The sequence below is a fragment of the Rutilus rutilus genome (genome assembly GCF_951802725.1).
Source record: "Rutilus rutilus genome assembly, chromosome: 22".
Lineage (NCBI taxonomy): Eukaryota > Metazoa > Chordata > Actinopteri > Cypriniformes > Leuciscidae > Rutilus > Rutilus rutilus.
The window spans coordinates 1,090,512-1,117,578 of NC_140227.1; the positions used below are offsets into that span (position 1 = coordinate 1,090,512).

Genomic DNA, 27,067 nt, shown 5'->3' on the forward strand with positions numbered 1-27,067 from the left:
CTCGTTCTCCTCCTCTCACAAGCTCTCCCTCCCTCCCTCCCTCTCTCTCTCTCTCTCTTGCTCTCTCTCTCTCTCTCTCTCTCTCTCTCGCTCTCTCTCTCCTCTCTCTCCCTCTCACTCTCTCCTCCTCTCACATGCTCTCCCTCGCTCTCTCTCTCTCTCTCTCCCTCCCTCCCTCTCGCTCTCTCCCTCTCTCTCTCTCTCTCTCTCCCCCTCTCTCTCTCTCTCTCCCCCTCTCTCTCTCTCCTCCTCTCACATGCTCTCCCTCGCTCTCTGTCTCTCTCTCTCTCCCTCCCTCTCGCTCTCTCCCTCTCTCTCTCTCTCTCCTCTCTCTCTCCTCTCTCTCTCTCCTCCTCCTCCTCTCACACGCTCTCCCTCCCTCGCCGGTACTCCCCCTCCCCTCCCCCTGTCCCTCACGATCTCCTACATCACTGAGAGTGTGTGTGTGTGTGTGCGAGTGTGTGTAAGTGTGGATGTGTGTGAGTATGTGTAAGTGTGTGTGTGTGTGTACAAGTGTGTCAATAAAGGTGACTTGACTTGACGTGTGTGTGTGCGTGTGTAAGTGTGTGAACGAGTATGAATGTGTGCGAGTGTGTGTGTGAGTGTGTACAAGTCTGTAAATAAAGGTGACTTGACTTGTGAGTGTGTGTGAGCGTGTGTGAATGTGTGAGTGAGCGTACAAGTGTGTGTCGAGTATGAGTGTGTGTGTGTGTGTGTGTGTGTGCGAGTGTGTGCGTGTGTGTACGAGTATGAGTGTGTGTGTGTGTGAGTGTGTGTATGTAAGTGTGTGATCTGTTTGTGTTCACACTCTGCGTGTCTCTCTCTCTCTCCCTCACTCTCTCTCTCTCTCTCTCTCTCTCTCTCTCTCTCTCTCTCTCTCTCTCTCTCTCTCTCCCTCCCCCTGTCCCTCACGATCTGCTGCATCACTGCTTACGTGAGTGTATTACGCTTACGCTGAACCGCAGCTACTGAACGGGGTTTCCAGTGAATATACGAAGGAGGGGAGGCTCCCACAGCAACACCCCCCCCCCCCCCCCCCCCTCGGGATCGGGATGACCGGCAGACCCTGCGAGGACGATGGGATGGAGGAATAGGTGTGCAGATGGTGGAGACACGGCTCTAAGAGCGTCTCATAAACACTGATCCTGTGCCATCATTCAGTGCAAATATGGCAAGCCCATGTATTACACTGAAATACAAACAAAATGCACGATGAGGAATGGTGATCATGATCAAGAGAGGCATTTGAAAGCAACAGAAATGTAACATGAGGTTATGAGATTTGCTCAAGGGTTCAATGCTGATTCTGTTCGTCTGTGTTTAAACACCACCGAAGCAGCACATATGAGACTATAAATGCATTTACATAGAGAATACAATTAAAGAGATTGTTTTATGAATCAATCTGTATTGTAAAAAGCGCTATATAAATAAAGGTGACTTGACTTGTGAGTGTGTGTGCGAGCATGAGTGAAAAAATCCCACAGACACACACACTGAAAGAGGAACTATCAGAGAGAGAGAAAGGGTTAAATAGATGTTTGCTCATCAAATAGCATGAGTTCTCAAGTTAAATTAGATGACGATCTTCATTTCTGTGTGAAGCCCAGCGGGAACAACTACACGCTGATGGCAAACAGGAAAAATGACAACCAATATGAACATAATTACATTGTGTCTTGTGTAATTAGAGAGATGAATCCAAATGAGATGTTGCAGGTTTTCAGCTGTTCAGCTCAATTTGTGCTCAACTGATACAAGAACCGACAGTGTTTCAACCACACTGAGACGCAGAGATTTCTTATTAGCTCATCGTTGGGTTTGTTATGCAGATAAGATGCTGAACACACATCATATCGCTGTAGACCAATCACAACAGTCTGGGACCGGCTGACCAATCAGAACAGGCTGGGCTTTTCAGACAGCAACAGGTGCTGCAACAATATAAATTAGGGATGCACCGGTATCGGCCCGATACTGAGCTCATGTACTCGTACTCGTAAAAAAGCTGGCTGGCTGACGGATGAGGAGCAGCAGCAAGATTAGGAAATGGCTGATCGGGAGGGCTCGCGCCGTTTCTTGATGGGAGCAGCTCACGACGTCGGACGGGAGAACAAGGATGGCCGACCCAGAGGGCCCATGTAGCCTCCGACGGGAGCAGCTCACGGCGTCTGGTTGGTGGGCCCTACCAGCCAACGGCGGAGTGGAAGCTCGACCGGGAGAGTTCTCGTTTTTCTTTGCCAAGCACCGCCCAAGAGGATGTTTGACTGACATGTAATGCAACATGTTTAGGGGCGTGGCAATATAATGTCAATGTCCCTACAATAACAGACTGCTGTGCATCTAATAAATTATTCATTAAAGAACGTTGTGCAAGTTTACTGCAACAATGGAGCCGCGAACTTCACATACTTTTGAAAGTCCAGCGTTTAGTTGATCCCTGTAAGCTCTCATTAGCCGCTTTCCGACCAAGTAGTTACAGGAACTTAGTTCTAGGAACTGTCCACTTCTAAACAGTAAGAACTACTCTCCCCCAAACTCAGTTTTGCTGTTTGCGTTCGCACTGGCCAAGTGGCCATAGGAACTGGTAGGAGGGGTAAGGGCGTGACGCAAGCACGGTGACTTTTATTTTGACGGCGTGACGGACCTTTATTTTGGCGGCGCTGAGAACGCCAGAGCAAACAATGCTCGCATTCTCTGTGTTTATTAGTTAGCGATCTGTCTAACAGTACTGTTTAATATGTTATTAGATAGAACTGTTATAGAAAGTAGACAGTATGAAAAAAAGGTTATTAGCCTATGCCGTGTGGTTGATGTCCAGTGTTGCTAGCTGGGCAGATAAACATAATCATGTTTGGCTTGGTCCCCTCAAAGTTGCGTTGGATTTTCTCTTCAGCATAAAGGTTTAGAGACCCATCTATCACTGTTTTCCATGTTTGTATCTAGTTTCTGGAGTAAATATAGGCTATAATCTGTGTGTTTACATTCTAGCTGTTTTAAAAAATGGCGGCTGCTGGTGCTCCGCGTGCGTTCGGTCAACTAACGTCACGGGTAGTTCCTATAGTGCTGGTTTAGACCCTACTCTGAAGTAGGACCTAAATTAGTTCCTCCAAATGGAGTTCCTAGAACTAAAATCGTTCCTAGTTCCTGCGGTGCGAACACGCCGACATCCGGGTACTTTAGCCAATAGTTCTAGGAACTGTGAAAGCGGCTATTGTCCCAGTTGTAAACTCAAGGCTTTCTTCTTCCACGAGGGGTTTTGACGTCAAGGCATTTGTTTCCAGGCGGATCGATAAAGAACGCGACACACACGTGACGTCTCTCGGACATCCTGCAGAATTCAACCAATCAGATCGCGACTTCGAAACTCCTGAAGTGTTTCCAGAAAAGTGTTGAGTGAGCGAGCGAGGTCGTAATTAGACACCTTTTACTCACTCGTACGAATTCTTACGAATTGGTCGTGAGATAGCGTTGAATATGCTGTAAAACTGACGACAACCAGAGGTAAGTCTGCTGTGTATACGCCTCTTGTTTTGGTAATTGGTTTATTTACTGTGAGCTCCTCGAGTTAATTTAGGTTAATTATCTGAACGTGCTCCTCCCGAACTTTGTTAATAAAACATGCTTGTCGAGTTTTTTTATTTTTTATCTCATGCATATCCAACATTTTGTGTGTGTGTGTGTGTGTGTGTGTGTGTGTGTGTGTGTGTGTGTGTGTGTGGTATTACAAACCTGGAAATATTGCTTTACATTACATAGAAATGTGTGATTATTTTTATAAACCTCTATTAAATTTAAAATGTAGTAAAGTAGATTTCGCATTTCTCCCTAAATGCATTCTGATTTATATAGTATCCTATTCGTTTTCCTATATTTATTTGCATTTAATAGGATCTCATACCATCTTCCATACAAACATCTTTAGCGACATTATAGAATTTTGAATTTGAATGTGCAAACCTTGTGAAATTATTAGTTTACAAATTTGCCAAGGAAGCAAAGACATTCTGTTTGAAATACCAGATGAAAATGAATTTATGCAGCTTTAAAAGGAGATTATACTGGATGGCATAATAATAACAATAATAATAATAAAAATAATCTTTATTTGACATAGCGCCTTTAAAGCAGCTTCTCAAGGGACTTTACACAATAAAAATACAAAGAGAGAGAGAGAGAGAGAGAGAGAAATACACAGTTAGAAATACAGAGAGAGAGAGAGAGAGAGAGAGAGAAATGCACAGTTAGGAATACAAAGCATAAACCGCCCCAAGAGAACACACTGGAATACAAAATAATTAAAACCATCAAGAAAAAGCAAACCTACAAAAAGTAGCTTTTAGGTTGGATTTATAAATGCTTAGATTTTGTGCATCTTTAATATGAGAAGGAAGAAAACCCATCGGCTATATTTAACTAGCACTGTAAACATATGGATGTGTTAAATATGTGTTGCTAGAATATGATTAAGATGCTTTTTATTACATTACATAGAAATGTGTGATTATTTTTATATCTCCCTAAATGCATTCTGATTCATATAGTATTCTATTAATTTTCTTATTTGTATTTGTATTTAATAGGATCTTACATCATCTTACACACAAATATTTTTAGTGACATATGATAGAATTTTGAATTTGAATGTGCAAACTTTGTGAAATTATTAGTTTACAAATTTGCCAAAGACATTCTGTTGAAAATGATCCAGATGAAAATGAATGTATGCATCTTTAAAAGGAGATTATATAAACCCATCTGCTATTAAACCAGCTGTGTGTGTATAACATATGGGTGTGTTAAATATGTGTTGCTGGAATATGATTAAGATGCTGTTTGTTGTACTATTGCTTACAGTCTGCATAAACCTGTCATGTTCTGTGCCTGTGTTTCCCTCCAACGATAAGTGCTGCATTAATTATTAATCTGAATGTCATATTTCTGAGGTCTCTGTGTGTAAGTGCATTGTGCGGATCAGAAACGACTTCAGGGAAGCAGTGTGTGCTTTTTAAGCGCGATGCGACGGTCCTCAGATGCTGGGCTTTAAACAGAGAAGTGAGTGCGTCTCCATGGCAACTGCGGTAAAGTGTGAGATTGTGTTGTTGTGTATTGTGTGTGCTTGAGAAAAGAGCTGAGGTCCAGATGCACATATAATCATCATCAGTCCCTCCATTATCACCGCCTGAAACCGAATATCCCCCTTACATTAGCCTCCGCTCTCACAGACGACACCACACACACACACACACACACACACACACACACACACACACACACACACACACTGGAGTGGGGTTATTCAGTGTGTTTTTGGGCACTGGGATTCTCTGCCATTCTGCCTCTCACTTGACATTATAATGTGCACTGTCTGTAAAGATGACACGCGTGAAAATGGGTTTGAACTCTGTTTATTGAATTGAAACTATTTTCGGTAACACTTTATTTTACAGTGTCCTTGTTACATCTGTTACATGTACTTACCATAGTAATAACAGTAAATTATGCATAATTACATGCAACCAAATCCTAATGCTACCCTAACCCTATAGTAAGTACAATAATACTGTTAATAAATATTACTCAGTACTTAAATAGCCTATATAATTACACTGTAACAATGACACCTTAAAATAAAAGGTAACCCTATTTTCTCATCACAGAATCAGCCCTTGTATCTGCATATTTTTTTAATGCTCAATAACATGAGAACATTGCCAAGGAATTACATACAAATACATATAAAATAGTAAAAGAAAGACAGAAAAAATAAATTATTATACAAAAAAAGATGACATGACAGAGATATGACAAGTGTGACACTACAATAACATACATTAATATACAAGGAAAGCTTTAAGTAGCCTATGTGTATTTTCTTTAAATATTTCTTCAAAATATTTAATAAATCTTAGTGATTTTTTATTATTATTATTTATATTATGAAGAGATTTAAGACGTGAGATTAATTCAGTGTCAAAATAAGGATAGGACAGAATACCATTTGCAAACTTTTGTTTATGAATGAAGAGTTTGCCATATAAAATAAAGAAATTAACAATGTACTCTACGGGTTTATTGTTTATCGTTATTATATTAAAAAATAATGTCTTTTAAACTGAAAGAATGTGTAACATTGGTAGAGTCAAACATGTAAGAACCAACGTCAGACCAAAAGTGTTGAATCTGCATAATAATTTAAAAGAGCTGCGTCATCATCATCATCGTCATCATCATCATCATCACCACGTGAATGAATCCTGGTGTTGTCATTGCTGTCATCAGGCTCGTCATCGCTCTATAGTAGATTTATGCTTATTTAAGAATATAAATAAATAATAATAGTCAACGCTCGATCCTTCATCGCTCTCTAGTGGCTGATCATGAACACACAGCATTCCCAGAGGAGTTCTGCTACTTTACTTCACTTTACCTCATTACCTCATTAACTCGCTTTTGTAGTGTATAAACACAGGGCATTTATGGAACTCAGAAATACTGTTTGTTTATTGATTAACTGAGTTCACAGCAAGGACTATAACTATAAAGATTTAGTTGTAAATGTAGAAGAATAGCAGATTCCACAACTATCATGATCAGGACACAGAGGAACAGCAGTGTTGGAACGGAATCACTTTCAGAACCATTTCTTTACATTTGATGAACGATAAAAACTTTGACATCCAATCAGAATCCTTCCTGCTTTAAATGTACACTATGTAACCTTTTATTGTTCAAGATTTAAATAATCAATAAATTAAGTCAAAAACATCATCAATTCTTCTTCCAAAACATGTTTTTGCCTTTCCTATATTTCCTATATGGTAAGCCTATTACACGTGTTTATTTAGACCTTTATATATATATATATATCACAAACATACAAGACCTTTGTATCATTCAGAGATTTTGAAGAAGGTGCACAAATGAACACAGTCTTAATAGCTTTTCCATTAGTGCTAGATTCAATAGTAGAACAGTAATATTAAAAAAGGGGATTTTCTTATAAAACTCACACTTATGAATGTAAAATTTGACTTATTCACACTCTTGTCATACTTCAAATATCCAAAAATTATCTTTTCAAAATGAAAGAGAACGTTTTCCCTTAATAAACATGTACACCTCATACATACGTGTTTCACATGAACACCAGAAGATGTAAAGCAGGTCTAGTGTTTCCAACAGCAAAAGATCATCAATGTCTTTCTTAAACTTACTAAGGAAATGTTTGACTGTAGAATTTGTGCATTATTATGAAAGACATTTCTTTCACCTTGTTTGTAACAAAAACCTGATGAGGTAATAACCAAACACTTTCCCAATCAACGTCATTAACACATTCAGTCCAATAAGCAGAAGAGCGAGATTTGGTGACAAACTCCTTTAAAAATAGCGAACGAATAGATGTGTTATTGTTTTTGGACTGTAAAGAACACATTTACCACATACTGTATCTGTTAATTATGGGCATTCAGTGTTTATTAGGCCAGTCGGGATCATGGTCGGGATGGGTTTGGTGGGATTTTGCGTCATCCGTCACTCGCACGTGCGCCTCGTCACTTTAAAGGGACAGTTCACCCCAAAATGAAGATGTTTGTCATCATTTACTCACACTCAAGTTGTTCCAAAGCCGTATGAGTTTCTTTATTCTGTTGAACACAACATGATATATTTTGAAGAATGTTGCTAACCAGACATTTGACGGCAGCTATTAACTTCCATAGTAGAAAAAAAACAAAAACAAGGGCTTCTTTAAAATACATTCTTTTGTGTTCAACAGAAGAAAGAAACTCATATGGCGTTGGAACAACCTGAGTGTGAGTAAATGATGACAAAAATCTGGTTGAACTGTCCCTTTAATAAATCTGGTTAATGTTGCTGCACCAGACCGCACGGTGGCGCCCGCGAACTATCACCTGAACACCGACACTCTTCAGAGCTCGAGGAACAATACCAGTCAAAAGTCAAACATCTTTAAATGATTCAGAAGACAAACATCAATTAGTTATCAATATCACTATTAATCATATTCGTTATCAGCATCCCGCCTGTGAGTGCTAGCGGGGAACAGTGAGCTGTCGTCGCTCTGAACGCGATGTAAACGCGCTGCTCGTGAGTGTGTGTGTGTGTATTCTCCGCTATGACTCTTCCAGCTCTCCAGAAAAACAGTGTTTTCTTCAGGAAGATTCTCAGCCAGTTTCCTCAGGACTTCAGTCTGGCCTTCGCTTATGGATCTGCTGTGTTCAGGCAGAATGGAAGCTGTCAAGGTCAGATGAGGGTAAGAAACGCCTCACGTGACGCTAATGTTATGATCTGAAGAAACTCTGTCACTCGGAGTTAAAGTACATTAATCTCTGCCTAATATACAGTACAGCAGCCCTGCTCAATCATCATCAGCGGTTTAGTCACTGTTATGGAGAACAAACAAGATAAACACATGATCCTCCAGAAATCACTCTAATATGAGGATCAAGAAACATTCATTCATTATTATTATTATCAATGTTGAAAACAGTTGTGTACACATTTCTTTGATGAATAGAAAGTTCAAAAGAACAGGATTTATCTGAAATAGAATCTTTTGTAACATTATAAATGTCTTTACTGTCACTTTTGATCAATTTAAATCATACTTGATGAATAAAAGTATTGATTTCTTTTATTTCTTTTCCCCAAAAGTAAAATAATTATCCTTACTGACCCCAAACTTTTGAACAGTCGTGTTTAATGTTACAAAAGCTTCTCTTTCAGATAAATGCTGTTCTTTTGAACTTTCTATTCATCAAAGAATCCTGGAATAAAAATGCAAATAACTGTTTTCAACACTGATAATAATCATAAATGTTTGTTGATCATCAAATCATCATATTAGAGTGATTTCTGAAGGATCATGTGACACTGAAGACTGGAGTAATGATGATAAATTCAGCTTTGATCACAGGAATAAATTACACTTTACTGTATATTCACATAGAAAACAGCAGATTTACACTGGAATAATATTTCACAATATTATTATTATTATTATTATTTTTTTAATCAAATAAACACAGCCTTGGTGAGCAGAAGAGACTCTTAAAAACATTAAAAATCTTCCCGATCCGAAACCTTTGCCTGGTAGTGTGTGTTTATTCTGAAGAAGTGCTTGTGTTTCGTGTGTTTCAGAGGAACATGCTGGATTTCGTGTTTGCCGTGGACGATCCGGTCACATGGCACACCATGAACCTGATGGAGAACCGGAAGCATTACTCGTTCCTCAGATTCCTGGGGCCGAAACACATCAGCAGGATCCAGAGCGAGTCTGGAGCTGGAGTTTACTTCAACACACTGATTCCTGCGGACGACCGGGTATCAGACTCACACACGCTTTGTTTTTAATGTCCCCCTGTAGTCAATCATTTTATCCCTTAAAACTCATCTTTGATCACATATTTAAACATTTTTTGCCTTAAAATATCTTGACTGTAACTCGACACCCTTGCCTCATTTAGTATGCGCGGTTCTATGAATATGCAAATGAGCCCCGCCTCCACTCACTCACTCAGCTCAGAGATCCACTGGTTGACGATCACACGTTGATCTGATTGGTTACAAGGTAGTTTGTGACGTCAGAAACACCAGCGATTTCAAAGCGTGTGTTTGAGACTGTCTTTGGTTCACTGCAGTTTTAAGGAGGAAATACTCAGCAATGGTGTCGACTTATGAACTTACACATGCTTTGTCTTAAAGCAGATTAAACACACCACATAGACACATAAACAACATTAAACGCTGGATCTTCACCACAGGAGGACTTTAAAGAAATTAATTATTTAGTTTAGAAAAGATGCGTTAAATTGATCAAAACTGAGAGTTAAAAGAACACTCCGACTTTTTGGGACTTCAGCTTATTCTCCGTATCCCCCAGAGTTAGATAAGCCCACACACACCCTTCTCATCTCTGTGTGTGCCGTAACTCTGTCTGACGCACCCACCGCTAGCCTAGCTTAGCACAAAGACTGGAGGTAAACGGCTCCAGCTAGCATACTGCTCCCAATAAGTGACATGAGACACAGCCGTCTTCTAACTGTATACACACTGGGAACTATATTCTCAGAAGACGAAGCACTGCTACTTCTGCGGAGTGATTTGCTCGCAGCGCCTGAGAAGCCCCGCGGTGAGGAGCAGAGAGTTCTCAGAGCTGGAGGAAATCACTCCGCAGAAGTAGCAGTGCTTCGCCTTCTGAGAATATAGTTCCCAGTATGTATACGGTTAGAAGACGGCTGCGTCTCATGTGACCTTGCAAATCACAACATGTAAATAGGAAAATGTTATTTTGTCACTTATTGGGAGCAGTATGCTAGCTGGAGCCATTTACCTCCAGTCTTTGTGCTAAGCTAGGCTAGCTGTGTGTGCGTCAGACAGAGTTACGGCACACACAGAGATGAGAAGGGTGTGTGTGGACTTATCTAACTCTGGGGGATACGGAGAATAAGCTGAAGTCCCAAAAAGTCGGCGTGTTCCTTTAAAACATTTATAATGTAGACATTTCAAATAAATGCTGTTCTTTTGAACTTTCTATTCTTTGAAGAATCCTGAAAAATAACACTGATGATAATCATGAATGTTTCTTGAGCATCAAATCATCATATTAGAGTGATTTCTGAAGGATCATGTGACACACTGGAGTAATTTACTGTATATTCACATAGAAAACAGATGATTTACACTGGAGTAATATTTCACTGTATTTACTGTATTTCTGATCAGATAAATGCAGCATTGGAGAGGACAAACACCAGAATGCAGTGTGTTTGACGTGTGTTGTGTTTGCAGCTGATCAAGTACGGCGTCATCAGCACTGAAGCTCTGATCGATGATTTACTGCACTGGAAGACGCTGTACGTCGCCGGACGATTACACAAACCCGTGAGTGTTATCAGCAGTTCAACGAGTCGGTGTTTCTCAAAAGCATCGTTCCAACGAACATTCACACACACTTGAGGAACAGCATCGCAGAGTTGTGTGTTCAGAACGACAGATCTCGACCTGTGGTTAGAAGAAGAGTTTCTAGTTTTCATGTCATGTGGACTCAATAAATCCTGATCTTGAGGAATATAATCAAGCTGACATTCAGTGCAATCTATATCTTTTATTTAGAACACATGCAAATGTCATTTACATCTTTTAGTTTGTCAGGAGATTTAAAGCGTCATTGTTGAAGAGTGCGCATGTGTGAACCAGCTCTAGTGTAAGAACGAGCCTATGATTGAATCTGGAAATACAGCAAAATAACTGAGAAAAATTAGAAATTTCTTGGTTGTCGGTGAAATGGTTAATTTTGGGCGTTTACAGTCGAACCAAAAATGATTCAGACGCCAGATATCATTTTTGATGTTTATTACTAGTGTTCTAATTCTTTTGCACGCATAATCTCGCTGCAATACGTTTTTATCAAGTAGAATAATACAGCATAATCATGCACATAGTCTCAGGCTCAGCTATGACATTTTGCTATTTATTTCAGAGGGGAAAAAAATCAACTGTGGAACCAGTGGCTTTACATCAAGTCAGCTCGAGAATTTTCATGGAGAATCCGCCTATTAAACCCAACGTGTATCTTAATGGTCCAGTGGTAGAACTTTCGCCAAGCGTGTCAGAGGTTCTGGGTTCGAATCCGCTCATGTATGGTTTTATTTTTCTCGTATAACGTAATTTTTTTTTTTCTCATCAAAACGTTAATCAGTGGTTGTATATCAAGCAGGGACACGTTTGTGTGCATTATGTTAGAGTATCCACAACGGATTGAAGCGCGCGTCCAAATGAAGACTGTGCGGCGTGTGCGCAATTAAGCCACACGAGAAAACACTGTATCCGCGCCACTGATCGCAGCGGCAACGAGCACTTCGATCACTTGATTTAAAAAAACACATTTCAGCGCTAGATCTTCTCTTATTTAACAAAAAACGAATGAAATGAATGCTCTGCCAGTTAACTGGATATGTTTTATTCATTTGTAGAATTGTTACATTCGGGCCGCGAGATGTTTTAAAAAGTGGTGAAAAAAAAAACACAGCAGGATTGCGAGGCCCCCTATTGGCGCGAGGCCATGTGCGGTTGCCCAGTCTATGCGACGGCTCTGAGTCAAATATCAACTGAGTTCATAACTCTGAGTTCTGCTCATATTTTATTACCATTGTCTAAACTATAGCAAATAAACTGTGATAATGTGAGACATGTTGAAGGAGTCTGAATACATGTTGGTTTGACTGTGTGCATGGTGTTGTTTCAGTGTCAGATTCTTCGTGTTTTCCTCAAGTGTGTGTAAGTCAGTGGTGTTTTCCTCAAGTGTGTGTGAGTCAGTGGTGTTTTCCTCAAGTGTGTGTAAGTCAGTGGTGTTTTCCTCAAATGTGTGTGTGTAAGTCAGTGGTGTTTTCCTCAAGTGTGTGTGTGTAAGTCAGTGGTGTTTTCCTCAAGTGTGTGTGTGTAAGTCAGTGGTGTTTTCCTCAAGTGTGTGTGTGTAAGTCAGTGGTGTTTTCCTCAAGTGTGTGTGTGTAAGTCAGTGGTGTTTTCCTCAAATGTGTGTGTGTAAGTCAGTGGTGTTTTCCTCAAGTGTGTGTGTGTAAGTCAGTGGTGTTTTCCTCAAGTGTGTGTAAGTCAGTGGTGTTTTCCTCAAATGTGTGTGTGTAAGTCAGTGGTGTTTTCCTCAAATGTGTGTGTGTAAGTCAGTGGTGTTTTCCTCAAGTGTGTGTGTGTAAGTCAGTGGTGTTTTCCTCAAGTGTGTGTGTGTGTAAGTCAGTGGTGTTTTCCTCAAATGTGTGTGTGTAAGTCAGTGGTGTTTTCCTCAAGTGTGTGTGTGTAAGTCAGTGGTGTTTTCCTCAAGTGTGTGTGTGTAAGTCAGTGGTGTTTTCCTCAAGTGTGTGTAAGTCAGTGGTGTTTTCCTCAAGTGTGTGTAAGTCAGTGGTGTTTTCCTCAAGTGTGTGTAAGTCAGTGGTGTTTTCCTCAAGTGTGTGTAAGTCAGTGGTGTTTTCCTCAAGTGTGTGTAAGTCAGTGGTGTTTTCCTCAAGTGTGTGTAAGTCAGTGGTGTTTTCCTCAAGTGTGTGTAAGTCAGTGGTGTTTTCCTCAAGTGTGTGTAAGTCAGTGGTGTTTTCCTCAAGTGTGTGTGAGTTAGTGGTGTTTTCCTCAAGTGTGTGTGTGTAAGTCAGTGGTGTTTTCCTCAAGTGTGTGTAAGTCAGTGGTGTTTTCCTCAAGTGTGTGTAAGTCAGTGGTGTTTTCCTCAAGTGTGTGTAAGTCAGTGGTGTTTTCCTCAAGTGTGTGTGTGTAAGTCAGTGGTGTTTTCCTCAAGTGTGTGTGTGTAAGTCAGTGGTGTTTTCCTCAAGTGTGTGTAAGTCAGTGGTGTGTAAGTCAGTGGTGTTTTCCTCAAGTGTGTGTAAGTCAGTGGTGTTTTCCTCAAGTGTGTGTAAGTCAGTGGTGTTTTCCTCAAGTGTGTGTAAGTCAGTGGTGTTTTCCTCAAGTGTGTGTGTGTAAAGCCTGTTTTATACTTCTGCGTCGAACTGCCGCCGTAGCTACGTCGTAGGCTGTGTGTAGCGCGCGTACCCTTCGGCGTACCCTGACGTGCACCTCTCCAAAAATGTAACAACGCGTCAATTCTACGCGGACACAAGCGCTGTGATTGGTCTGCCAGAACCCCTCCCTCGGGGTTTCATGCTCCCCAGGTGCGCGTCAACGTGGACAACGACACAGAAGTATAAATTAAAACCAACACGTTGCCTACGGCGTATAGGCTCCGCCGTATGTCCGACGCAGAAGTATAATGAGGCCTTAAGTCAGTGGTGTTTTCCTCAAGTGTGTGTGAGTCAGTGGTGTTTTCCTCAAGTGTGTGTGAGTCAGTGGTGTTTTCCTCAAGTGTGTGTGAGTCAGTGGTGTTTTCCTCAAGTGTGTGTGTGTAAGTCAGTGGTGTTTTCCTCAAGTGTGTGTGTGTAAGTCAGTGGTGTTTTCCTCAAGTGTGTGTAAGTCAGTGGTGTGTAAGTCAGTGGTGTTTTCCTCAAGTGTGTGTAAGTCAGTGGTGTTTTCCTCAAGTGTGTGTAAGTCAGTGGTGTTTTCCTCAAGTGTGTGTAAGTCAGTGGTGTTTTCCTCAAGTGTGTGTGTGTAAGTCAGTGGTGTTTTCCTCAAGTGTGTGTGAGTCAGTGGTGTTTTCCTCAAGTGTGTGTGAGTCAGTGGTGTTTTCCTCAAGTGTGTGTAAGTCAGTGGTGTTTTCCTCAAGTGTGTGTAAGTCAGTGGTGTTTTCCTCAAGTGTGTGTAAGTCAGTGGTGTTTTCCTCAAGTGTGTGTAAGTCAGTGATGTTTTCCTCAAGTGTGTGTAAGTCAGTGATGTTTTCCTCAAGTGTGTGTAAGTCAGTGATGTTTTCCTCAAGTGTGTGTAAGTCAGTGATGTTTTCCTCAAGTGTGTGTAAGTCAGTGGTGTTTTCCTCAAGTGTGTGTAAGTCAGTGATGTTTTCCTCAAGTGTGTGTAAGTCAGTGATGTTTTCCTCAAGTGTGTGTAAGTCAGTGATGTTTTCCTCAAGTGTGTGTAAGTCAGTGATGTTTTCCTCAAGTGTGTGTAAGTCAGTGATGTTTTCCTCAAGTGTGTGTAAGTCAGTGATGTTTTCCTCAAGTGTGTGTAAGTCAGTGATGTTTTCCTCAAGTGTGTGTAAGTCAGTGGTGTTTTCCTCAAGTGTGTGTAAGTCAGTGGTGTTTTCCTCAAGTGTGTGTAAGTCAGTGGTGTTTTCCTCAAGTGTGTGTAAGTCAGTGGTGTTTTCCTCAAGTGTGTGTAAGTCAGTGATGTTTTCCTCAAGTGTGTGTAAGTCAGTGGTGTTTTCCTCAAGTGTGTGTAAGTCAGTGGTGTTTTCCTCAAGTGTGTGTAAGTCAGTGATGTTTTCCTCAAGTGTGTGTAAGTCAGTGGTGTTTTCCTCAAGTGTGTGTAAGTCAGTGATGTGTTTTCCTCAAGTGTGTGTAAGTCAGTGATGTTTTCCTCAAGTGTGTGTAAGTCAGTGATGTTTTCCTCAAGTGTGTGTAAGTCAGTGGTGTTTTCCTCAAGTGTGTGTAAGTCAGTGATGTTTTCCTCAAGTGTGTGTAAGTCAGTGATGTTTTCCTCAAGTGTGTGTAAGTCAGTGATGTTTTCCTCAAGTGTGTGTAAGTCAGTGGTGTTTTCCTCAAGTGTGTGTAAGTCAGTGGTGTTTTCCTCAAGTGTGTGTAAGTCAGTGATGTGTTTTCCTCAAGTGTGTGTAAGTCAGTGATGTTTTCCTCAAGTGTGTGTAAGTCAGTGATGTTTTCCTCAAGTGTGTGTAAGTCAGTGGTGTTTTCCTCAAGTGTGTGTAAGTCAGTGGTGTTTTCCTCAAGTGTGTGTAAGTCAGTGATGTTTTCCTCAAGTGTGTGTAAGTCAGTGGTGTTTTCCTCAAGTGTGTGTAAGTCAGTGATGTTTTCCTCAAGTGTGTGTAAGTCAGTGGTGTTTTCCTCAAGTGTGTGTAAGTCAGTGGTGTTTTCCTCAAGTGTGTGTAAGTCAGTGATGTTTTCCTCAAGTGTGTGTAAGTCAGTGGTGTTTTCCTCAAGTGTGTGTAAGTCAGTGATGTGTTTTCCTCAAGTGTGTGTAAGTCAGTGATGTTTTCCTCAAGTGTGTGTAAGTCAGTGATGTTTTCCTCAAGTGTGTGTAAGTCAGTGGTGTTTTCCTCAAGTGTGTGTAAGTCAGTGGTGTTTTCCTCAAGTGTGTGTAAGTCAGTGATGTTTTCCTCAAGTGTGTGTAAGTCAGTGGTGTTTTCCTCAAGTGTGTGTAAGTCAGTGATGTTTTCCTCAAGTGTGTGTAAGTCAGTGGTGTTTTCCTCAAGTGTGTGTAAGTCAGTGGTGTTTTCCTCAAGTGTGTGTAAGTCAGTGATGTTTTCCTCAAGTGTGTGTAAGTCAGTGGTGTTTTCCTCAAGTGTGTGTAAGTCAGTGGTGTTTTCCTCAAGTGTGTGTAAGTCAGTGATGTTTTCCTCAAGTGTGTGTAAGTCAGTGGTGTTTTCCTCAAGTGTGTGTAAGTCAGTGATGTGTTTTCCTCAAGTGTGTGTAAGTCAGTGATGTTTTCCTCAAGTGTGTGTAAGTCAGTGATGTTTTCCTCAAGTGTGTGTAAGTCAGTGGTGTTTTCCTCAAGTGTGTGTAAGTCAGTGGTGTTTTCCTCAAGTGTGTGTAAGTCAGTGATGTTTTCCTCAAGTGTGTGTAAGTCAGTGATGTTTTCCTCAAGTGTGTGTAAGTCAGTGGTGTTTTCCTCAAGTGTGTGTAAGTCAGTGATGTTTTCCTCAAGTGTGTGTAAGTCAGTGGTGTTTTCCTCAAGTGTGTGTAAGTCAGTGGTGTTTTCCTCAAGTGTGTGTAAGTCAGTGGTCTTTTCCTCAAGTGTGTGTAAGTCAGTGGTGTTTTCCTCAAGTGTGTGTAAGTCAGTGGTGTTTTCCTCAAATGTGTGTGTGCAAGTCAGTGGTGTTTTCCTCAAGTGTGTGTAAGTCAGTGGTGTTTTCCTCAAGTGTGTGTAAGTCAGTGGTGTTTTCCTCAAGTGTGTGTAAGTCAGTGATGTTTTCCTCAAGTGTGTGTAAGTCAGTGGTGTTTTCCTCAAGTGTGTGTAAGTCAGTGGTGTTTTCCTCAAGTGTGTGTAAGTCAGTGGTGTTTTCCTCAAGTGTGTGTAAGTCAGTGGTGTTTTCCTCAAGTGTGTGTAAGTCAGTGGTGTTTTCCTCAAGTGTGTGTAAGTCAGTGGTGTTTTCCTCAAGTGTGTGTAAGTCAGTGGTGTTTTCCTCAAGTGTGTGTAAGTCAGTGGTGTTTTCCTCAAGTGTGTGTAAGTCAGTGATGTTTTCCTCAAGTGTGTGTAAGTCAGTGGTGTTTTCCTCAAGTGTGTGTAAGTCAGTGGTGTTTTCCTCAAGTGTGTGTAAGTCAGTGGTGTTTTCCTCAAGTGTGTGTAAGTCAGTGGTGTTTTCCTCAAGTGTGTGTGAGTTAGTGGTGTTTTCCTCAAGTGTGTGTAAGTCAGTGGTGTTTTCCTCAAGTGTGTGTAAGTCAGTGGTGTTTTCCTCAAGTGTGTGTGTGTAAGTCAGTGGTGTTTTCCTCAAGTGTGTGTGTGTAAGTCAGTGGTGTTTTCCTCAAGTGTGTGTAAGTCAGTGGTGTGTAAGTCAGTGGTGTTTTCCTCAAGTGTGTGTAAGTCAGTGGTGTTTTCCTCAAGTGTGTGTAAGTCAGTGGTGTTTTCCTCAAGTGTGTGTAAGTCAGTGGTGTTTTCCTCAAGTGTGTGTAAGTCAGTGGTGTTTTCCTCAAGTGTGTGTGTGTAAGTCAGTGGTGTTTTCCTCAAGTGTGTGTGTGTAAGTCAGTGGTGTTTTCCTCAAGTGTGTGTGAGTTAGTGGTGTTTTCCTCAAGTGTGTGTAAGTCAGTGGTGTTTTCCTCAAGTGTGTGTGAGTCAGTGGTGTTTTCCTCAAGTGTGTGTGAGTCAGTGGTGTTTTCCTCAAGTGTGTGTAAGTCAGTGGTGTTTTCCTCAAGTGTGTGTAAGTCAGTGGTGTTTTCCTCAAGTGTGTGTAAGTCAGTGGTGTTTTCCTCAAGTGTGTGTAAGTCAGTGATGTTTTCCTCAAGTGTGTGTAAGTCAGTGATGTTTTCCTCAAGTGTGTGTAAGTCAGTGATGTTTTCCTCAAGTGTGTGTAAGTCAGTGGTGTTTTCCTCAAGTGTGTGTAAGTCAGTGATGTTTTCCTCCAGTGTGTGTAAGTCAGTGATGTTTTCCTCAAGTGTGTGTAAGTCAGTGGTGTTTTCCTCAAGTGTGTGTAAGTCAGTGGTGTTTTCCTCAAGTGTGTGTAAGTCAGTGGTGTTTTCCTCAAGTGTGTGTAAGTCAGTGGTGTTTTCCTCAAGTGTGTGTAAGTCAGTGGTGTTTTCCTCAAATGTGTGTGTGCAAGTCAGTGGTGTTTTCCTCAAGTGTGTGTAAGTCAGTGGTGTTTTCCTCAAGTGTGTGTAAGTCAGTGATGTTTTCCTCAAGTGTGTGTAAGTCAGTGATGTTTTCCTCAAGTGTGTATAAGTCAGTGGTGTTTTCCTCAAATGTGTGTGTGCAAGTCAGTGGTGTTTTCCTCAAGTGTGTGTAAGTCAGTGGTGTTTTCCCCCACAGGTTCGAGTTCTGCTGCAGAATGAGAGTGGGAAACTGCGGTCCGCTCTCGTAGGGAACTTGAAGAGTGCCGTGATCGCTGCTTTCCTCATGTTGCCCGAGAGTTTCTCAGAAGAAGAGCTCTTCCTCCAGATAGCAGGACTGTCCTACTCTGGTGAGTCTTTCTCGCATGCGTCTTACATTTGTACTCTAATCTGTATTTGTTTTTTGAGACCGTTCAGTCAGAGATCTCCACTTCAGCATCTTCACACACACACCCAACTCTTCTATTCTCATGAGTTGTTCATGTATCATCCACTGGAATTTCTGTTTTCACTTGAACTGGTTTATTTTTCTTTCACTTGATTTTCAGAGTGATAAAAGGAGAGCTCTTCATAAACCTGTAACCCTCTGGTGCTCTGTGGCCATTTTGACTGTTTTTGTTTTGTTTTTAGAAATGTTTACTTCGTCGTAGTGGCACGAAACGTGGTAAAGGTTTTGGCACTTGCTGTGTGAACACAAAAGAAAATCATGGACATTATTTGAAAAGGTGAAACGGTCCTGGGAAAAACCCCAGTCACTCTTGTATTGTTCGCGGTCTAAAATGACGCATTGGAAATTAATGAGAGACGAAGTTCCTCTAGTGGAAGCGTCTGGTACTGGTCCCAGTACCATGTCCATGATTTTTGTGTGTGTGTGTTCACACAGCAAGTGCCAAAGCGTAAAATTTTTAGGTAAAAAAATGACTGAACTGCACCAGAAGGTTAAACTTTTCTTCACTTCACCAATAATCTGCCTAGTGTCGTCTTTAAAAAGAAGAACTGTGAAACTACAAAGCATTTAAGATTTATCCATTTAAAATGAATGGATTATAAGTACTGCATAAATATAATTTACTACCATAAAATCCCCTAAAAATCCCAAATATTAAGTAAACAAAGAAACATTGTCAAACTAGAATATAATACATTTATTTAATTGATAAACAACAACAACAGCAAAGAAACACGAGCAGCACCAGAGGATTAATGCCATTAAAATAAAACAAGAATTTTGATCCTGGCTTTAATCCAATGCTCAGATTTCTGTTTTGAAAATGGATGCAGATCAATGCATATTTAATTAAACAATACCTAATTTGCATATTTTTTAACATAGCTTTTCAGTAAACTTTTCATATACAACAAATCTTTTGCGATTCTTAATGTTATCAAATGTGGAAGTGTGTTGATGTCTATCAGTGTGTGTTTGATTGTGTGGCTGTAGGGGATTGGAGGATGGTGATCGGCGAGGATAAAGCCAAGGTCTCCAACATCGTGAAGGACAACATGCATGACTTCCGCAGGTTATACAGCAGGATCCTGCAGGAGTGTCCTCAGGTGGTGTACAAGCCTCAGCAGGGCCGGCTCGAGGTGAGACACACTCCTCTGTTATGGAGCGTTCAAGTCCTGCTGGGAAGTGCGTGCGTACGAGGTGGGAAGTCGTGATTACGACGGCAGCGTTCAAGTCACTTTTGTCGGAGTAATATGGCGGTGCACCTTCTCTTAAAGGAACACGCCGACTTTTTGGGACTTCAGCTTATTCCCCGTATCCCCCAGAGTTAGATAAGTCCACACACACCCTTCTCATCTCCGTGTGTGCCGTAACTCTGTCTGACGCACACACCGCTAGCCTAGCTTAGCACAAAGACTGGAGGTAAACAGCTCCAGCTAGCATACTGCTCCCAATAAGTGACAAAATAACGCCAACATTTTCCTATTTACATGTTGTGATGTGTATAGTCACAGCGTGTACGAATAACAAGGTCGTCATGAAACCGCTTCACAAACAGTCTTTTCAACCTCATAATATCATAGTATTATTATTTCTGTGAAGCATTAGTTAAAATTATTATAAAAGTACTTGGATAAAAGTTTAAAGTTCAAATATGAACACAGATGTCTACGATAGTGATCGAAATCAGCTTTTGATAGAAACTTGATGCTTAAAAAAACGCGTTAATCGATTACATTGTTTCGCCACTAGAGGCCGACAAGTGACTGTTAAAAAATGTATTTAATATTGAATCATTTATTAAAGAGAATGTAGTGTTGTATGATGCTTCTGAAGTAAAACTCAGAAAGATGTGATGAATAGTTTTTGTAAATATGATCATCTTATACATCACACAGTCTGTAAGTGTACGCTTTAACTTTCCCCCTGGTCTCACTCTAGTGCAATATCCAATCGCAATACTTGTAGAATACATATCGTATCGGCACCCGAGTGTCGTGACGGTATCGAATCTGGAGATCAGTGTATCGTCCCAGCCCATGTGCTTTACTTCAGATCTGAGCAAGCGCACAGTGAACGTGTCACAGGAACTACACGCAGAACTGGTGTTTTTGTCTTGATGATGATTTTTAAATAATATTAGATTCTTGAAAAAGAAAAAAGTTCTTGAAAAAGAAATCAATACTTGCAGTAAATTTGCTGCATATCCAAAGAAGGATCACATGCCGAGATCCTAGCATTAATATTCCCAAAGTGTGTACAAGTTACTCAGTTACGTGGCTGACACTAAAGGGCCTTTTCCTGTTACTTTCATAAAAATGTCAGTATGCCAAAAATCTCTGCTTTATTTTCTTATTGCAATTTTTTTTACTTATTACAATTTTGGGGTAAAAACATCATGATGTGTTTTAAAACGGATAGTTGTGGTTGTAGATTGTGATTGGCTGAGCTGCATTTGAAGCTGTTGTAAAACACTCTATAAACACACAGCTGTGAGCTCATAGCATCAGTGTTACTGTCGCTGTGTGTTGATCTTATCGTGGTTTACACTGATCTCAGGACAGCTGGAGATCATCACTGAGAGCTTTAAGTCAGACTGGGTTTATTGTGTTCAGTCTTTATCGCAGCACTTCGGTCACATCATGACACATAAGGAAGACGATGAGCTCAAGAATAATTGAATAATGTTTATTACGTAGAAATCGGGAAACCGATACAGTACATAATGTTCAAACAAAAGACAATTAAACAATCAACATAGCAAAAATCACAAGCTTGTCAAACACAAACATAAAACAATATTAATGTGGGACACTTTTGACATCTGGCATTATCAGGACACACACACATTCCCACACTGCATTATTATACATTATATAGTAGTTTATTGTAGTTCTGACACTAAAACTCTGTAAACTTGCATTTTTTTCTCACACAGTAATTTTCATTGTGTATGAACTATCCACGATACATGTTGTTGCATTTTTGTATTGCGATACGTGACCCTGGATCACGTCACCAGTCACATGACGCACGGGTATATTTGAGGCAATAGCCAACAATACAGTGTACGGGTCAAAGTTATCGATTTTTCTTTTATGCCAAAAATCATTAGGATATTAAAGTAAAGATCATGTTCTATGAAGATATTTTGTAAATTTCCTACCGTAAATATATCAAACATGTATTTGTGTGAGTGAATGCAGCATAGTCGCCAATATACACTCACCTAAAGGATTATTAGGAACACCATACTAATACTGTGTTTGACCCCCTTTCGCCTTCAGAACTGCCTTAATTCTACGTGGCATTGATTCAACAAGGTGCTGAAAGCATTCTTTAGAAATGTTGGCCCATATTGATAGGATAGCATCTTGCAGTTGATGGAGATTTGTGGGATGCACATCCAGGGCACGAAGCTCCCGTTCCACCACATCCCAAAGATGCTCTATTGGGTTGAGATCTGGTGACTGTGGGGGCCATTTTAGTACAGTGAACTCATTGTCATGTTCAAGAAACCAATTTGAAATGATTCGAGCTTTGTGACATGGTGTATTATCCTGCTGGAAGTAGCCATCAGAGGATGGGTACATAGTGGTCATAAAGGGATGGACATGGTCAGAAACAATGCTCAGGTAGGCCGTGGCATTTAAACGATGCCCAATTGGCACTAAGGGGCCTAAAGTGTGCCAAGAAAACATCCCCCACACCATTACACCACCACCACCAGCCTGCACAGTGGTAACAAGGCATGATGGATCCATGTTCTCATTCTGTTTAGGCCAAATTCTGACTCTACCATCTGAATGTCTCAACAGAAATCGAGACTCATCAGACCAGGCAACATTTTTCCAGTCTTCAACTGTCCAATTTTGGTGAGCTCGTGCAAATTGTAGCCTCTTTTTCCTATTTGTAGTGGAGATGAGTGGTACCCGGTGGAGTCTTCTGCTGTTGTAGCCCATCCGCCTCAAGGTTGTGCGTGTTGTGGCTTCACAAATGCTTTGCTGCATACCTCGGTTGTAACGAGTGGTTATTTCAGTCAAAGTTGCTCTTCTATCAGCTTGAATCAGTCGGCCCATTCTCCTCTGACCTCTAGCATCAACAAGGCATTTTCGCCCACAGGACTGCCGCATACTGGATGTTTTTCCCTTTTCACACCATTCTTTGTAAACCCTAGAAATGGTTGTGCGTGAAAATCCCAGTAACTGAGCAGATTGTGAAATACTCAGACCGGCCCGTCTGGCACCAACAACCATGCCACGCTCAAAATTGCTTAAATCACCTTTCTTTCCCATTCTGACATTCAGTTTGGAGTTCAGGAGATTGTCTTGACCAGGACCACACCCCTAAATGCATTGAAGCAACTGCCATGTGATTGGTTGATTAGATAATTGCATTAATGAGAAATTGAACAGGTGTTCCTGAGTGTAAATGCACAACTTTAAAGGAGATTTTCTCAATGTTTAGATTTTTTTGCACCCTCAGATTCCAGATGTTCAATAGTTGTGTCTCGGACAAATATTGTCCTATCCTAACAAACCACACATCAGTGGAAAGCTTATTTATGCAGCTCTCAGATGACGTATAAACCTCAATGTAAAACGGGTCACACATATTGGAACACCCCTATAAAACACTCAGTACAGCACACACCCCAGGCTTGTCCAACACGAATAACACGATCATGAGGGAGAGAAGCGAACACCACTGAGAGGTGCAGGTGTGATGTGTGATCCGCTACTAACCCTCATGATCTCGTGTGTCTGTGTGTCAGGTGGACAAGAGCCCCGAGGGTCAGTTCACACAGCTCATGGCTCTGCCCCGCTCGCTCCAGCAGAAGATCACGGTTCTGGTGGACCGGCCCGGGAAGAACCGGGACGTGGAGGAGATCCTCCTGCAAGTGGCCCAGGACCCGGACTGCGGATCCGTCGTCCAGCAGGGTAACGTTACAGCGACGTGTGTGTGTGTGTGTGTGTGTGTGCGGATCCGTCGTCCAGCAGGTTAACGTTACAGCGACGTGTGTGTGTGTGTGTGCGGATCCGTCGTCCAGCAGGGTAACGTTACAGCGACGTGTGTGTGTGTGCGGATCCGTCGTCCAGCAGGGTAACGTTACAGCGACGTGTGTGTGTGTGTGTGTGCGGATCCGTCGTCCAGCAGGGTAACGTTACAGCGACGTGTGTGTGTGTGTGTGTGTGTGCGGATCCGTCGTCCAGCAGGGTAACGTTACAGCGACGTGTGTGTGTGTGTGTGTGTGTGCGGATCCGTCGTCCAGCAGGGTAACGTTACAGCGACGTGTGTGTGTGTGTGTGTGTGTGTGTGTGTGTGTGTGTGCGGATCCGTCGTCCAGCAGGGTAACGTTACAGCGACGTGTGTGTGTGTGTGTGTGTGTGTGTGTGTGTGTGTGTGTGTGGATCCGTCGTCCAGCAGGGTAACGTTACAGCGACCGGAGGAGAATATCAGTGTTAAAGACACTGCACATGTTCCAAAGGCCCCGGTGTGTGTGTGTGTGTGTGTGTGTGTGTGTGTGTGTGTGTGTGTGTGTGTGCGTGTGTGTATAAAGAGACTCTTTCAGAAACATTAGTATATATACACTACCAGTCAAAAGTTTTGGATCAGCAAGATTTTAAATGTGTTTGAAAGAGTTTCTTCTGCTCACAAACATTTTTATTCCAGGATTCTTTGATTAATAGAAAGTTGAAAAGAACAGCATTAATCTGAAACACAATCTTTGTAACATTAAAAAGTTTGGGGTCAGTAAGAATTTATATAATTGTTTTTGGGGGGAAATAAATGAAATCAATACTTTTATTCATCAAGGATGAATTAATTTGATCAAAAGTGACAGTAAAGACATTTATAATGTTACAAAAGATTCTATTTCAGATAAATGCTGTTCTTTTGAACTTTCTATTCATCAAATTATTATTATTATTTTTTTTTTGGTATTTTTAATCAAGTAAATGCAGTCCTGGTGAGCAGAAGACTTCTTTTAGAAACATTAAAAATCTTACAGATCTAAAGCTTGAATGGCAGTGCACTTCGAAACTGAAGATAAACTGGCTTAGTATCAAACAAAATCAGGCCAAAACTTTCTGGGAATAGTTCCGACAGGTAAACACCTTCACACTCCCATTGGTCAGTGCTGATGATGTAATATGTGGGTGTGGCTCTGAGGCTCCGCCTCCTTTGAGGAGTAAATCTTCTCCGGTTTATTTCTTCTGTTCAGTCGTCGAGGTTCAGACGCGAGACACTGAGAGACGCTTTATAGCAGAAGCTGAAGAGACTCATAATTAATACTGTAAAGCTGCTGATTTAAAGCAATGTAATGTATAAAGATGCTTTTTGAGCTGCTGTTTTCTACAGATGCACGATATATCGGACACCATATCGGTAACGCACCGATACATGTTCATTTTTAATGTTATCGTTATCGTCTCGATAAGAAAATCTGGCCGATATATTAAAGCTGATAAATAATGTGTTATTTCCTTCAGCTGAGACGCTTCAGATGCGACTGTTCAACATGATGATTATGAACTGCTTGAAATATGATTGGAATCACTTCAAAAAAGGAAAATACAGTAAAGTGCAGCACAAGTCTGTCATATCGGCTACATAACATTATAATGAGAACATCATAATTGTGTGTTTGGGTCGTGGATTTTAATGGTGAGACTTTTGTCTCTGTAATCAGGCTCTCAAAAATATATTAAAAAATTTGGATTTAGATTTATAAGCAAATATATCGGTTATCGGTATCAACCAGAATGTTCACGTCAGTGCATCTGTACCGGTTTCTCATTTTCATGGTGTTTATTTTGTTATTGAGTTTGCGGCGCACATTTACATACTCATCTAAGCGTACAGTATATCACTGCAAAGGTGTTTTACCCTCAAACGAAGAGCGTGAAGAAGTCTGCCGTGAGTATATCCGGGACTAAACACTGATGAAGAACTGCAGAGCTGGATCTGCTTTAGACAGCGTGACATTAACCTCTTCACATGAGATGAGAGCGAGTGAGCAGTGCTTAAAGAGACTCGCCAAACTGGCCGGCTGGGTTTAGTCGGTGTTGAGTTTCTCCTCGGCCTCACCCTCACGTCTCATTGTCTAATAACCGCCAGCGTTTCCCACAAACACCTGCCTGTCTTTATGCCCTAGCACTGCAGTATATCTGTCAATCACTGTGAGAAAACCTTGATTTCGGTGAATGACCACTTCTGGAAATAATATCATCTGTCAATATTGAGAATGAATTGCATAAGGAATCATGAAACATGACAATATCTCACAACATAAAGCAAAAGTGGTTTTAATTCACCATGCGGTTACCTTACGTTGAATATTATTACGTTACAACACTTTTCACTTATGTAACACTTACGTTGAATATATTTATTCACTAATAACTTTTAAAAAGGACAGCAGTTCTGCATGCAGAGGATTTGTTAGTAGGGATGCGCCGATATGAACATTTAGGCCGATACCGATAACCGATAATTCTTTATATCTGAAAGCCGATAACCGATATATTGGCTGATAAATCTAAATCCAAGTTTTTATATAATTTTTGAGAGCCTGATTACAAAATCAAAAGTCTCACCATTAAAATCCACGACCCAAACACACAATTATGATGTTCTGATTATAATGATATGTGGCCGATATGACAGACTTGTGCTGCACTTTACTGTATTTTCCTTTTTTGAAGTGATTTCAATCATATTTCAAGCAGTTCATAATCATCATGTTGAACAGTGCGCATCTGAAGCGTCTCAGCTGGAGGAGATTATACATTATTTATCAGCCAAATTTTCTTATTGGGCCGATAACGATAACATAAAAAATGAACATATATTGAACGATGCTGATATGGTGGCTGATATATCGTGCATCCCTACTTGATATACTTCTTGTAATTGCCAAATTATAATATATCATACATAATTACACTGTTTTCACAGGAATCTCATCGATAGTGAAAACCTCCAGTCTAACACAGAGTGCCAAAGGAATCGCCACCGCGGGTGAGGGTCAGAGTTCAGAGGTCATCTGTTATTCTTCAGATGTGGGACGAAACATTGCAAAACTTTGATCTCTTATGTGTTAAAAAAATGATTTGATTTTCTCTATCCTTGATCAAATGTATGATATAATCATGTCCTCAAAGCAGAACAGAAGCATGATGTTTTTTAACAATGCCAGATAATTATTAGACATTCCAAAATTGTGATTTGCATAAATGTTTTTGTATGTGGATCCCATGTTTATCAGTGACACACTGATGTTGAAACTTGTTTTACAGGTCTCTTCAAAACGGTGTCATACAGCGCAAGAAAGCTGCAGAAAATGTGGAGAGGCTGGCGTAGAAAACCATCGTGACTGACGATTATCTCCAGACGCATTTCACAATAACTCATAACCCTGTCAAACACAGTCATATTTCCACAGTTGGTATTTATTTACAGTCTAAGCATGAAACTAATGACTGTATCCATTCATACTCTATATTCCTAAGAAAATGTCAATAAACCTTTCTAAAAATATTCTTGTAAAGTGTGTGTGTGTGTGTATTTGCGGACTTCCCCTTCACGTTGTACCTGTTGCGAGGACACGATGACGTCACTCCCTCATTAGCATAATGTATGCTGATCTCATTCCCTTGACCTCGACCAATGAGAATGCTCGGCTCTCATCACCTGCTAGGAAGAGAAT

The 27,067-nt window shown here is 40.9% G+C and overlaps 1 protein-coding gene across 1 annotated transcript; it reads left to right on the plus strand.

Moving 5' to 3' along the window:
• The first annotated feature begins 7,656 nt into the window (after positions 1-7,656).
• Positions 7,657-26,891, plus strand: tamm41 (TAM41 mitochondrial translocator assembly and maintenance homolog). Its single transcript, XM_084394799.1, has 8 exons — positions 7,657-8,278; positions 9,166-9,348; positions 10,816-10,908; positions 18,106-18,256; positions 19,348-19,493; positions 23,129-23,294; positions 26,317-26,379; positions 26,658-26,891. The coding sequence occupies exons 1-8, from the start codon at positions 8,141-8,143 to the stop codon at positions 26,732-26,734; spliced, it is 1,017 nt and encodes a 338-aa protein (XP_084250925.1). The 5' UTR covers positions 7,657-8,140; the 3' UTR covers positions 26,735-26,891.
• Positions 26,892-27,067: the final 176 nt, after the last annotated feature.